The following is a 15,085-nucleotide window of genomic DNA, read 5'->3' on the forward strand; positions in this document are numbered from 1 at the left end:
TAAGTTTCCATTCTCATTAGTGAAGTAGGCATTATTAATACAATTTCCTTTTAGTGTGTTTGGAAATGAACCTTTAGTAGCTATAAATCATTTGGTCAAGGCCAAGAGCTAGTATGTGGCAGTTTGCAGATTAGAAGCCTGGTCTTACTCCATGTTTGTGCTTCTCTTTCTAAATCCCTTCTTGCTTTTTTTAAAAATTCATTTATTTTTATTGAAAAGTCAGATATACAGAGAGGAGAGACAGAGAGGAAGATCTTCCGTCAGATGATTCACTCTCCAAGTGACCTCAACGGCCAGTGCTGTGCTGATCTGAAGCCAGGAGCCAGGAGCTGTTCCAGGTCTCCCGCATGGGTGCAGGGTTCCAAGGCTTTGGGCCGTCCTCGACTGTTCTCCCAGGCCACAAGCAGGGAGCTGTATGGGAAGTGGAGCTGCAGGGATTAGAACTGGTGTCCATATGGGATCCCGGCACGTTCAAGGCGAGGATCTTAGCTGCTAGGCCACAGTGCCAGCACCCCCCCCCCCCCCCCCCGCGCTTTTTAAAATACCAAACAAACAGCCTGTTAGTATATGCCTAATCTTTTATTAGTTTTACTCTAGCTTCTTCGTTATCATATTGAACTACTTGGTAGTTTTCATGTCAAATCAGATGGTCTGATGTGAACATTAAATTATTGTAAAGTGAAATTTTGGCAGTACACATAATAAAAAGTTGGAAGTAAGTGGCTAAGGTGGTGGTTCAAAAGGCTCCTTATTTGGCTGCTATGTTGGCATACCATATGTTGCTCCACTAATGGTCCAGCTCTCTGTGTATGGCCTGGGAAGGCAGAGGTGGGGCGGGGATAGCTGAAGTCCTTGAGCCCCATGTGCCCATGTGGGCAGCCCTTAAGAAGCTCTTGGCTCCTGGCTTTGAATTAGTTCAGCTCAGGCTGTTCCGGCCATTTGGGAAGTGAACCAGCAGGTGGAAAACTATTCTCACTCTCACTCATTCCCTCTCCCTCTCTCCTTCTCTATAAATCTGCCTTTCAAATAAAAATAAATCTGTAAAAAGCCAGTTGGAAGTAAAATGAACTCAGTGTGGGTGAGTTTTAGTGTTTTGTTTTATTTTTTGGTAAGTTTTAAGAGTAGAGCTCATTTGAACTGAACCACTGTTTTGACATGGTTTTGTAGATTGGGCCAAGCTTATGGAAAATCAGAGACAGCACCCTTTTAAATTTGTATATGCAAGTTGTGAAAGTCTTAGCTGTGGAAAATAGCATCCAGTTGGTTTGTGAACATGAAGGTGCTCTAATAGCTAGCCGACTGTCATATTTACCTGGCGACTTCATGTGTGTCCTCTGACAACCCCCTGATGCCTGCCCCAAGAAAGCGCAAAGCAAAAGGGAGAATATGGTACTAAAACTGTGGCATCTGCTGAGTTTATTTAGTACCTAATCACTAGGGTGCTTCTCTGCATTTTGAATTTTGAAAATATGTTCTTTTAAAGATTTACTTATTTTTTTTTTATTGAAAATGAACATTTATAGAGAGAGAAGGAGAGACAGAGAAATCTTCTATCTGCTAGTATGCTCCCGATGTGGCTACAATGGCTGGAGCAGGGTGGGTCTAAAGCTAGGAGCCAGGAGTTTCTTACAGGTTTCCCATGTGGGTGCAGGTTGCCAAGGCTTTGGGTCATCAGCCACTGCTTTCCCAGGCAAACTGGAGCAGTCAGGACTTGAACCTGCATCCATCCAGGATGCTTGCATCACTGATGGAGGATTAGGCTGCTGTGCCTTATTGCTGGCCCCTAAGTAGAATTACTTTTAAATAGTTGCTTTCTGAAGAATTGTAATTAATTAGGCTTTTGACTCTCTCGAGTGCAGAGACAAGTTGCTGAAGGACATGGTTCATTCCCTGGTTACATTTGGCTGTTTCCATTTTAATAAACATTGAAAATGTTTATTATTTGTAAGATTTAAAAAAAAAGATTGATTTATTTTTATTGCAAAGTTAGATATATAGAGAGAAGAGGAGAGACAGAGAGGAAGATCTTTCATCCTATGGGTCACACCCCAAGTGACCTCAACGTCGGTCTGAAGCCAGGAGCCAGGAGCCAGGAGCTGTTCCAGGTCTCCCACTTCAGTGCAGGGTCCCAAAGCGTTGGGCTGTCCTTGACTGCTCTCCCAGGCCACAAGCAGGGAGCAGGATGGGAAGCAGGGCTGTTGGAATTAGAACCCGCGCCCATATGGGATCCCGGTGTGTTCAAGGCAAGGACTTTAGCCGCTAGGCCACAGTGCCAGGCCCAGTTTGTAAGATTCTAGTGTTTCTGCATTTACATTTGAGTAGATAGGAAATCTTAGAATATTTAATTTTTTGGGATCCTTTATTTTCTTTGTGAATCACATGACTGTTGAATGCCAGCTGTTGTTACTGTGGAATTCTAAAATCAAATTGTCTTTGTTAGTTTTTCAGCTTGCATCAGGATTTCTTAGAAAAAAAGTTTTTGTAGGGCCCGGCGGCGTGGCCTAGCGGCTAAAGAAGAAAAGTTTATGGTCAAAGGAAGGCAAATATAAAATAATTACTAAATTTGGGCCTAGCATGGTGGCCTAGTGGCTAAAGTCTTTGCATTGAACACGCTGGGATCCCATATGGGTGCCGGTTCTAATCCCGGCAGCTCCACTTCCCATATAGCTCCCTGCTTGTGGCCTGGGAAAGCAGTTGAGGACAGCCCAAAGCCTTGGGATTCTGCACCCACATGGGAGACCTGGAGGAAGTTCCTGGCTCCTGGCTTCGGATCAGCACAGCACTGGCCGTTGAGGTCACTTGGGGAGTGAATCATCGGATGGAAAATCTCCATCTCTCCTCCTCTCTGTATATTTGATTTTGTAATAAAAATAAATGAATTAAAAAATAGTTAATAAATTCAGGAAGGGCCTGCTGTTGCACTCTAGTGGGTTGTGCCTCTCCCCGTGACACCAGCATTTCATGTGTGCTCCTGATCCAGGTGCTCCTGTTCCAGTGCAGCTCCCTGTTAATGCACATGGAAAGACAGTCGGTGAAGGAAGGCCCTTCACCTGCCTGGGAAGCCCTGATGAAGCTCCTGGTGCAGCCTTGGCTGTGTGCCCAATTAGGGAGTGAACCAGCAGGTGGATGGTCTTTCATCTCTGTAACACTGCTTTTCAGATAAATCTTTGTAATAAATTTGGGAAAATGATTGAGATATAATGCCTAGCAATCATAATTTTAAGGAGTTTTTTTTTCTGACCTATTGCAACTTCTAACAAAAGTAACTTTTTTTTTTAAAGATTTATTTTTATTATTTTTTTATTGGAAAGGCGGATATACAGAGAGGAGAGACAGAGAGGAAGATCTTCCGTCCGATGATTCACTCCCCAAGTGAGCGCAACGGGCCGATACTATGCCGATCCGAAGCCAGGAGCCTCTTCTGGGTCTCCCACGTGGGCGCAGGTTCCCAAAGCTTTGGGCCGTCCTCAACTGCTTTCCCAGGCCACAGGCAGGGAGCTGGAAGGGAAGCAGGGCTGCCGGGATTAGAACCGGCGCCCATATGGGATCCCGGGCGTGCAAGGCGAGGACCTTTAACCACTTGCGCCACCGCGCCGGGCCCAAAAGTAACTTTTTAAAGGTTGAGGTTGGGGCCAACATTGTGGTAGAACAGGTTAAACCCCGGTCTGCAACACTGGCATCCCCTGTTGCTGTTGGTCGCAGTCCTGCTTGGTCTACTTCAACCCAGTTCCCTGCCTGAAAAAGCAGCAATGCAAGTGCTTGGATTGCTGTACCCATATTGGTTAAAGATTTTATTTTGTTTTCATTTGAAAGAGTTACAGAGAGCAGAAACAGGTCTTCCATATATTGTTTCACTCTCCAACTGGCCATGACTGGAGCTGGACTAGTTCAAATCCAGGAGCCAAGAGCTTCCTCCTCTCGCTGTCCCTTGTGCGTGAAGGTGTCCAAGCACTTGAGCTATCTTCCCCAGGTGCATTAGCAGGGAGCTGGACTGGAAGTAGAGCGACTAGGACTTAGCGGGTGCCAGCCAGTATGAGGTACCTGTGCTTCAGGGATGGCCTAACTCAGTAGCATGTTTAAAAATGTAGTCAAAATAGTCTCTAAGCTGAAATCAAGATATTTATTTCACTTACATGGTGATCATTTTTTTTCCCTTTAAGAAACCCCCAAAATAAAAAAAACTAGATTTGGAAAGGTTAGCAGAACATGAGAAAGAGGTTTTCCATTCCTTGGTTAACTTTCCAAGTGGTCCCAACAGTCAGGGCTGGCCCAGTCCCAAGCCAGGAGCCAGGAGCTTCATCTGATCTCCCATGTGGGTGGCAGGGACCCAGCATTTTGTCCATCTTCCACTGATTTCTTAAGTATATTAACAGGGAGCTGGATGGGAAGTGGAGTAATGGGTAATGGGGACTCAAACTGGCAGCTTATACATATCATTGTGTACAGTAATTCATGATGTATTCTGCATATAATGCCGTAATGCAGTGCTTCTTAGCGAAGTGTCAGTATTTTGAAATTTATTTCAGAGAGTGATTTACTCACCTAATACCCACAAGCCCCTCAGGAGATTGGGGGAAGGGGGGAGACAGAGGCTACAGTTGGGAACTCAATTCAAATCTCCCTGATGGGCACCAGGAAGCTTGCTTTAAGCCATCACTGCTGCCTCCTGGGTGTGCTTTAGTTGCAAGTTGGACTCAGGAGCTGGGGCCAGGAATTGAACCCAGATACTCTGTTAGAGTGCATAGGTATCTGGATGGTTAGTCTGAAGGCCCACTTCGAAGGAGTTAATTCTAACTTATTTGAAGTCCAGGAAACAAAAATGACTGTCAGGAGACATAGGCCTAACATTAAATTATTCACAACTATAAATTAGTTCTAAAAGAACATTCATGGAAATTTTGTTTGTTTTGTTTAAATTTAGGATTTGCATGTCCTTGCATTTTCTGGCCAGAACCGATATGTATGTGTGTATTTTTTCTGTTCTTTAAGCCTTTTCATTAAGCAGGAAAACGAAAACCCTAACTTTCAGTGTGCCCTGATTTTTCTACCTGTGTTCATTTAAAGCTATAGGTTTTTAACTATCCATTTTTAAAACAATGTGACAGGACTATAAATACTTTGTTCCTGTTGGGGCTGGCTTTGGGGTGTCGTGGTCATCCCATATAGGCACTTGTTCATGACCCTGCTGCTTCACTTCTGATTCAGCTGCCTGGGAAAGCTAACAGGATGGTCTAAGTGCTTGGCCACCTGCCATCCCGATGGGAAACCAGAAAGTTCCCAGCTCCTGGCTTTGGCTTGGCTCCGCCCTAACTGTTGGAGCCCATGGGATGTGAACCTATGCATGGAGTTTGTCTGTCTCTCTCTAATTCTTGACTTTCAGATAACTTACTAACTAAACAACAACTTGTAACTTACCCCCTTCTCTTCCTACACCTGCTCAGAACCCTGCAGAAGCGGCCCATGCAAATAGTTTACTTTTGGAGGGGGAAATGTTAATTCTCTGCTTACTTAACTTTTCCATAAAAATAGGTGAAGACACACTGCTCACAGTGCCCCTCCCTGGCATGGTTAGTCAGAGGTTGCCCTTTTGCCCTTTTTGTTTCCGCTTTCACTTTAAGACACTGGAAAAGTCAGTGGAGAAGACTGGGAGCCTTGAAGCCAGGTACCAGTAGCTCTTAGTTCTGCTTCTTTTAGGATAAATAGATAAATTATATTTGTGTTCCTCACTGCTGAAGTGGGATCAATGATACCAGCTTTCAGGATTGTTAATCATTAAATACCTACTTCAGTGTCTGGTACACAGTAGGAGCTTACATAAATGTGATCGGCTATTAAGTTTATGTTTTCTCTGGAGTTACCTCATTCCTTGATGGACCTCTGAGGGGGTCACTACTCTACAATAGTTCTAAGAGAAGCTGACTTAATTTAATATAACCCTAATACCATGTATCCAGATGAAGCAATTGAAGCTCAGAAAGATTAAGTAATTTTTCCAAAGTCACACAGCAGTGAAGAGGCAGAGATTTGATTAAAATCCTGCCAGTCTGGTTTGAGTCTGCCTTTCCGGAAGAACTGCTCCTACAGTTGTCGGCCTGACCGTTCTGCAGAGGAGCTCTGCCCCTTGGTGGAAGTCTTCTCTAGGAGTGGGTAGTCTTCAGATCTGGGTGTGAATGGGAAGTGTTTTTGTAGATGAATAGTTTTGGAAACTGGTAATGTTTGTGTTTGCTCAGTACAGTGTATCATGTATGGGAAATGTGGTTTGCTAGATCAGAACTACTTCTTCTGAGATGTAGGTGAGGTTACTTTGTTAGCCAAACTTTTAGTCAAATTAGAATCTAGATACGGGGCTTATAGTGAGAATTAGGGTTGATTGATTTTTTGATTTTTTTTAAAAGGATTTATTTTACTGGAAAGGCAGAATTAGGGAAGGAGAGACAAAGATACTCCATCTGCTGGTTCACTTCCTAAATGACCCCAATTGCTAGAGCTGAGCCAATCAGGAGCTCCTAGCTTCCTCTGGGTCTCCAGCGTTGGTGCAGGGACCCAAAGCCTTGGGCCATTCTCCACTGCCTTAGATCACAGGGGGGAAGCTGGATGGGAACCTGTGCCCATATGGGGGGTGCTTGCGAGCTGAGGATTTGCCAACTGAAGCATTGTGCCAGCCCTAATTACTTTGAGATTTTTAACTCAAAATATTGAGATTTTGACTTCTGTGAGCTAGATTTATTAAATCTGAGATACCTAAAACTGAGTTAAAAAATAAATCCCTTAAAAAAATATAAGGGCCTTTGCAAGTATTTGTTACTTGGTAGAGTTCAGATTGAAACTTAAGAGTGAGAAGGTAAAAAATCAGGGTAATAGAATTATGGATCTTAATATTTTACTTTTAAGTGTATCACTCAGAAAATGATTTCTGTCTGAAATTGTTCAGATTTAATTGTTAGCAAATCATTTTGCAGTCTTCCTGGTTTCTTACATTAGGAGGCCTTTTGTAAATTTGTTGTGTTTTACCTTGGGTCATTAGGAGCCCCCACCACAGCTTCTCCATTCATCATATTGTTATGTTTCAGTCACAGTGCTTTGAAGGTTCAATAGTAAAATGTGCTTGACTGTTTTGATAGTTGGTTGCATTTTAAGTGTTGTATTTATCTCATTTTTCTCTTTCTTTTTAAGATTTATTTTTATTGGAAAGATATACAGAGAGGAGGAGAGACAGAGAGGAAGATCTTCCATCCACTGATGCACTCCCCCAAGTGGCTGCAACGGCCAGAGCTGAACCGATCTGAAGCCAGGAGCCAGGAGCCTTCTTCGGGTCTCCCACGCAGGTGCAGGGTCCCAAGGCTTTGGGCTGTCCTCTGCTGTTTTTCAGGCCACAAGGAGGGAGCTGGATGGGAAGTGGAGCCACAGGGACATGAACTGGTGCCCACATGGGATCCCGGTGTTTGCAAGGCGAGGATTTTAGTCACTAGGCTACTGTGCCAGGCCCTATCTCATTTTTTTCTTTTCACATATATTATTATTTAAACATGATTCTTAAGTTTCTTGTAAAAAGTGGAAATATGTGATTATACACTGATGATTTTATTTTGTAAGATAAGCAGATAAGTGCATTTTCCTGTACAGATTATGGTAGTATTTTTACCTTTGGTAGTTTTCAATATAGTTATAACTAGTTTTCATTATAAGAGCTGATATCTCTCCATCTCCCTTTTTTTTTTTGCTAGAATTATAAATAAAATATATCTGATGTTTTATACATTTTCCATACTCAACCACTTTGAGTATTTCTTTGAAAATACTTTTCCATTTCTTCGAAAAATGGATAATGCTGAGGCTGTTTTAATGCTTGAATACTAAGGATTGTATTGCCTAATCATCTTTTTTTTTTTTTTAATTTTTTTCAGAGACCAAAAATTAAATTTATTATCTCATGTAACTGTTGGGGGCAGGAGGATATTCTAAGAAGTAGCCCTTACTTAGATATTACTGTACTTAAAGTTGCAAATAATGACATGTGGTGTATTGTCTAATCTTAAGTGACAATTCCAATTTATTACATTTAATATCTATTAAAGTAAAGGGCATATACTACTTTTGAGTGCTGAATCATTATAGCTGTCACATGTTTTTATTCTTGGGAAGATTCTCCACTGGGTTTATAGTAGAAATAGAGAAAATTCATCTTTTTCTTCCACTTCAATTTTTCCTTTATCCTCTCCTCCCCTTTAAAATAAATCTAAGACAATTAGTCACCACTTTTTCTTAAATTGATAATACTTAAACCTTTCACGGTCAGAACATCTTATCCTGTAACCCTTCATGGCCTTGGAAGAGGGCAGATACAAGTCACCCATGCCAGTCTGTCCCTCACACAGACAGCCCTGGAGTCTGCAGAGTCGTCTGTTAAAGCTGGCAGAGAATTAGTGAGTGCAGAAGTGGACAGTTCTTCCCAGACTGCAGGGACGGCCTGCCCATCGGCACTTGGCCTGGCGGGAACCACTCTGTCAGTTCTTCACTGGGATCACTCATTAGCCTTCAGGATGTGGGAAATGAGTCACTGCAAACCTTGTTCTTAAAATACTTGGATATTGGTAGTGCCCCATATGCTGGAAATTTATACTTAAGCCAACAAGTACAACATTTATTCACATGTATCATCATATGTGTTTGCATGCTCATTATTAGTTACATTTTTTCAAGTAAGATTTATCACATGGAATTGTTAATTATGTTATATGAGTAAGAAGTTTTTAATTTTTTCAGCTTTCTGACAAGAAATCATGAGAGGAGTGAACAGATTGTTTTTGACTTCCAGAAGTGACTTAAGCTGTGAGATGGTCACTGATGTCACAGCAGCCCTTAGATAGCTCTGTGTCTTCATAGAAGGATAAACTCACATCTGTCCTGAGTGTCTTGCTTCCCCCAGGGGAGAATCAGACACTGAGTTTCAGAGTAATTTTTGGGCACATAAGTTGAGAGTTTAATGTTCAGTTAAACAGAAAATTGTATTAGGGCAGTTATCTTCCTTGGCATTTGATATCAATGTATGTTGTCCTTGAATCTCAAGGAGGGCATAGTTTTCAAAGAGAGGACTTTTGGATGTTTAAGAGATATGGCTTATAAAGCCATATGACCTGGCTGATGTCCAGAGAGCTTGAGTTATTAATGAAGCAGATTAGTGGGATGATTATAGTTGTCAATTTTAATAGAGAACAGAGGTTTGAGTTTTAATCCGTAATCCTAAATGATGGTCTCTTCTTACAGTCTAATCATGGGGTTGAAGATTTCTCATCTGTTGGTTTGGGGTGGCTTGGAGTTCACGGATATCTTGCTGAAGCTCTGGGGTACTGTATCTGTTGTCTGCACTGCCCAAAGACTTGTTAGCCCTTCATTTATAGCTGTGGCTCAGGAAGAAGCCAGGTGTTTTCCTGAGGAGTGATTTGGGAGTGGCTGGGGAGGCTGAAGTTGCATTGGAGCTTGGGTGGGAAGGGAGAGAATCATGGCTCTGAATATACTGGGAGACTGTGAAGAGCGTATTTGCTTACCTCATTTTAAGTTCAAGTCCTGAGAAGTGTCGCAAATTAGAGGAGTTTATTGTGGTACAAAACTTACTTGGAGACAACAAAGAGACTCCGCTTAGGCAAAGGGAAAGATTTGATACTTCTGCAGACTGAAGTCCTATTAAGAATTATCCCCCCTGGAATGGTGGTAGTGATGGTGGAGGAGGAGGAGAAGGAAGAGTTTGCGTTAGAATACCTAGGTCCGTGCCTGCCCCACGCTCTGGCTTCTGATCCAGTTTCCTGTTAGTCCATCTGCTAGGAGGTGATGACTCATGTAGTTGAGTCCTTACCATGTGAGAGACATGGATTGAATTCCTGGGTTTCGTCCAGCCCAGCCTTCACCATTCTTGGCATTTGGGGAATACAGTAGCAGATGCTAGTGAGCTCTGTCTTTGTCCCTAATTCTCACATTAAGAGCAAGGATGAAAGTACCTAGATAGAAAGATGCTTTTTTTGATGTGAGCGAAAATATGAGGAAAAGCCATTGATAATTGCCTTGATTTCTGAGAACTACATGGAGAAATGTAGGATACTCCTATTGTTCTCTCCCAGTTAGTAAAATTAGAAAAAATGTGGATGGTGTCTGGACAGTGGCAACCTATGACGGGTATTAGGACTGTAACACACACCTGTTAATCTGATTGTTGCCTGGGCTCATTCATCTGACTGACTGGCTAGTTACTGTCACTTTTCCCACTAGCCCTGTGCATCCTGCTGGGAGTTTTGTGCTTCATCAGGGTTTTACAAACAGCTGCAGTTGCTTTCTAGAGTCTTTATGGCCCCAGGATCCACTGTTAGGAGAAATGCAGGGTGATTAAGCTTTCTTTTCTGTTTCTTAGTATCTTTACCAAAATTATGCCCAATTTTGTGTTTCAGATTTTCAAGAACTTTGAATGATTAATATCAGATCAAAAATAAGTCTTAGGCTAAAACGTTTAAATGTGTTTTGTGGGGGAAACAGTATTATTAAGAATGACTAGTCAGCCATATAGAAATACTTAGCCTTATATGATTTTACTTAGAGTTTCAGTTTATTTTCTGGTTTCAATAGAACAAGTTGAAATCATCGCAGAAGGATAAAGTTCGTCAGTTTATGATCTTCACACAATCTAGTGAAAAAACAGCAGTAAGTTGTCTGTCTCAAAATGACTGGAAGTTAGATGTTGCAACAGATAACTTTTTCCAAAATCCTGAACTTTATATACGAGAGAGTGTAAAAGGATCATTGGACAGGAAGAAGTTAGAGCAACTATACAATAGATACAAAGGTGAGTGTTTGGTTTGCTTGTGACTTTGTTTTAAACCAGGTTTTCCATTATGGGCTTGTGATAAAATCAGATACTCTATAGTTGATGAATTGGGGGACTGGGGAGAAGTTTCCAACTGAGCTCTGCGGACTGTGGAATGATTTCAAGAAATCTAAGAGGAGAAATTTTCCTCTTTTCACTAAAACTTCTTCTTGGTCTCTTTGTTCTTCTTCCCCTGGTGTTCTTCCCCATTGTTCACTTTGTGGATGGGAGGTGGAGAAAGGATTAGTTTTTCCTCCCTTTTCTGAAGTCCTGCCTAGTAATTTTTAAGCAATTATAAAATTATGCATGCTTTTAAAAAATGTTAAACTGGGTACATAATAGGTGAGTAAAGAAAGTGTTAGTAGTTTCTCGATTCTTTTCTTATTTATTTTCCTCAACCAACTACTTCAGAGCCTGTTGTGATCCCTGTCTTTTATGTTTTTTCCAGAAATATTTGTGAAAAATTTCTTTTAATGGTTTTCAAAAAATGGAATTTTACTATGCATAATTTAGGCTGCAAAATCAAAGGGAGTTGATATTTATTAATGCTGAGATAACTGCTAGATTACCTTTAGAAAGGTACAAACTACATTTGCAGCAGAATTTGTCACTGTTTTAAATTTTTGTTAGTCTGATAGTCTGATAAGTATATATATTGACTTTTTTTTAACAATTGGTGTTATTAGGATTGAATTGCATAGTTTGTAGTTTTTGTTACACCCTTAAGTAATTACTTTAGTAAAATGAACTTTGGGTTAAGAAAGAAAGAATTTCTGTGAATCCCTTTTTAAACAAATTTGAATATGTTGAATCAGAACCCCTTGTCCCTGTATAGGAAAATCTGATTTTCTCAGTGTGTGTAACTCTGGAACATATTTCATGTAAATAAGTGGGACTTAAAAATTAAGTGCCCATCTGTATGTATACCATCTTGTATACTTCAGGAGTGCTATTAAAGGGGCAATGAGACCTTAAACATGATGTGAACAATCTGTTGTACTATTTCATGTCGCTGGCATATTGTGATTTTTAAAACCAGAACATACGTTACATTTTTCAGTTTTAATAATAGAGCCTAATAAAATATGGCAGTAATTTAATTTTGCATTGTTACTTTTCAAGATCCTCAAGATGAAAATAAAATTGGAATAGATGGTATACAGCAGTTCTGTGATGACCTGGCACTCGATCCAGCCAGCATTAGTGTGTTGATCATTGCATGGAAGTTCAGAGCAGCAACGCAGTGCGAGTTCTCCAAACAGGAGTTCATGGACGGCATGACGGAGTTAGGGTGAGTATGTTATTACCGTGTGAGTTACTGTGGAACTGAATTACATCATTTGTATTTAAAATGTAATGACATTTACAGGTCCACAAACACTGATACAAATAGAAATGAGCTAACATGCTATTCCCATGTTACATAGTTTTCTGGGTTTTCTAGGTTGTCTGTATAATTATTCTAGCCTAGTCTGCATTTTACTTTTATTGGAGGTTGCTTGGGGGGATTGACTAGTACGAAAATAAAAGTATGAATTTGTATTTAACATGGACATTGAAATCAGGATGTTTGTATGCTCTTTGTTAATGTGAGTCAGTGAACTCTGAATCTTAAAATTCTAAAATTTAGAAACTCACTTTAAGAAGTTGGCAGTGACTTGTTTCACCCCGGTCATGGTGGCTGATTAGTTGAGTGTCTTTGCATAAATAGATTGAAAGGTCATGGACAGAGGTTTTTTGCCAGTGAGTCCTGGTTATCTGTGTTGAACACAGTGTCAGTCTGTGGGCATGCAGCAGTCTGCCCTTTTGGGTTTTAGTTCCCACTAATGGAAAACATGAAGCAAGTTTTCAAGAGGTAACTTTCCCAGAAAAGTGAGACACCAAGCTTTCCATTAGTGTGGAAGCTGGAGAGAGTTCATGACCATGGAAGCAGTCTCTGATATGGTCAGAAACTGATGATCGCTCTGAATACTGTACATTTTTCTTCACTAAGGAGTGCTTTTGTAAGTAAGTGTGTTGATACTCCAGGAATTATGTATTTAGCAGTAATATTTCTTTTTTTAAAAAAAGGTATTATTTTTTTTTTTTCTCACAGTCACTCCGGATTTCCTTTTCTTCCAGCTTATCCCACACAAGGTCTCCCTCTACCCACACTTTCATGTTTTGTGACTTCAGTGACATGTGTTTAACCGTAGTCTGGAAATATTACATGGATAATTCCAGAAATAGACAATTCTGAGTATGCTGATGAAATCTCATACTATCCTGCTTTGTGCTGCTGAGGATGTGAATCACCCTTTGTCAAGCGGACCCATATTGTATTTGCTCCCACCCATTAATCACTTAGTAGCTGTCTTGGTTTTCAGAATGCCTTGGTATTGGAGTACCTGCGTTAAAGAAACTTAATTACTTAAAAGTGGCCTCAAAGCACAAGCATGGTAATGCTGGCAGTGTGGATATGCAATGAGAAGGTGTAAAGTATTTCCCTAAGTGAAGAGATATTAAATGATGAGATATAATAAGCTATTTTGAGAGTCGCCACACTCACATAGCATTAACTGTACTATATTGTTATAATTGTTTTATTGTTAATCTCTTACTGTGTCTCACCTATAAATTAAACTTATCATAGGGTTTTGTACATATGTATAGGAAAAAACAAAATACATGGAGGGTGTGGTGCCTGTCTGCAGCTTTGGACATCCACTGTGTGTCCTGGAGTCTGCCCTCTGTTGATAAGAGGGTGGTGGTACTTGTTTATCTAATGTTAAAAAGAAAATTCTACTGTGTTTTATAAAGTTGTTTAAGGAAATAAATATAAGCTCTTTAAGGAAAAACAACTTACTAAGAAAATGAACCTTTATAAATAAACTTCATTTTATAATATAGATGTGACAACATAGAAAAACTAAAGGCCCAGATACCCAAGATGGAACAAGAACTGAAAGAACCAGGACGATTTAAGGACTTTTACCAGTTTACTTTTAATTTTGCAAAGAATCCAGGACAAAAAGGATTAGGTAAGAATATGTAAAAATTATATTTCAAATGTATTTGAACACATTGGTAGCATCACTTTTGTGATAGAAAACTAATGCGTTTGAGGTATAAAGTTGTTATAAAAATATTATCAAAAAAGGAAATAGAATTTTGATTCAGAACATCATGCACATTGAATAATAGGGTTTTCCTGGGTGATTTATATGAGCCAGTGATACATTTTATAGTAATTACAGTATAGAAGATGATGAGTAGTTGTGCTGCACTTCTTGGGAAGCAGCATGGGCTAGTTCTTCCAGGCTCCACACTGGGGAGGTGACCGCATTGCTTTTATGTAAGTTATATCATTCAGATTTTTACATTTTAAAAAATCTTTACATTAAGACCTCAGTTTTTAAAAATTTTGTGTTATTTTGAATAATGAACCATTATGGGCCCTATTTTTGTCCCCTAATTTCAAATATATGAATACTTCTGATCTCTTTGAAAGTGATTTGAGATGTGGAGGCAGCCAGCTCTTACCTGTACTTTGACTTTAAGATCAGTTCAATAAAAGCACACACATTAAAAATGAAAAAAGAAACATGATAACTATTAAAATTCCAATGACATCCTTCCCTCCCTCCCTCCCTCCTTCCTTTTCATTAACTTCTTTCCTTCTCCCCTTCTTTCTTTCTCCTTCCCTCCCTCTTTATTTATTTATTTCAAAGGCAGAATTACAGAGAGGGAGAAACAAAACAAGATACCTTCCATCTGCTGGTTCACTCCCCAGATGGCCACAGGGGCCAGGCCAGAGTCAGGAGTATCTTCCCAGCTCCCATATGTGTACTGGGCCCAAGTATTGAGCCATCTCCTGCTACTTTCCCAAGATGCATTAGCAGGGAGCTGGATCCAAAGTGAAATGGGATATTGGAGGCAAAGGCTTAGGTTGCTACACAACAACGTCTGTCCCTTGGGCCATCTTCCTTTCTCAGGCATATTATTAGAGAGCTAGATCGGACTCCAACCAGCTTTCATAGGGGATTCTGGTGTCGTCTAACGTGCTACACCACAGCTGCTATAATTTGAAGTTTTTAGGTAGCCATGTGCATCAGTCATTTTCTTGACATCATTTGTTCTTTTTGCTACTACCACTACTATGATTCTCACGTTTTTGATTTAAAAATAAGAACATGAATTAAAAATAAGAACATGAATAAGAGGGTATTTGATGTTATTATCCAGAAATAACCTCTA

General features: G+C 40.3%; 1 protein-coding gene across 2 annotated transcripts in view; it reads left to right on the forward strand.

Annotated features, from left to right (window-relative positions):
• DCUN1D1 (defective in cullin neddylation 1 domain containing 1) overlaps positions 1-15,085 on the forward strand; it is a 34,615-nt gene that overhangs the window by 4,248 nt on the left and 15,282 nt on the right. For both annotated transcript variants that reach the window (XM_041003079.1, XM_041003080.1), the window contains exons 2-4: positions 10,612-10,828; positions 11,972-12,140; positions 13,739-13,869. In XM_041003079.1, the coding sequence (XP_040859013.1) occupies positions 10,612-10,828; positions 11,972-12,140; positions 13,739-13,869 (517 nt within the window). The remainder of the gene's footprint in view (positions 1-10,611; positions 10,829-11,971; positions 12,141-13,738; positions 13,870-15,085) is intronic.

The sequence above is a fragment of the Ochotona curzoniae genome, unplaced genomic scaffold (genome assembly GCF_017591425.1).
Source record: "Ochotona curzoniae isolate NIBS_2020 unplaced genomic scaffold, NIBS_Ocur_1.0 scaffold_2587, whole genome shotgun sequence".
Classification (NCBI taxonomy): domain Eukaryota; kingdom Metazoa; phylum Chordata; class Mammalia; order Lagomorpha; family Ochotonidae; genus Ochotona; species Ochotona curzoniae.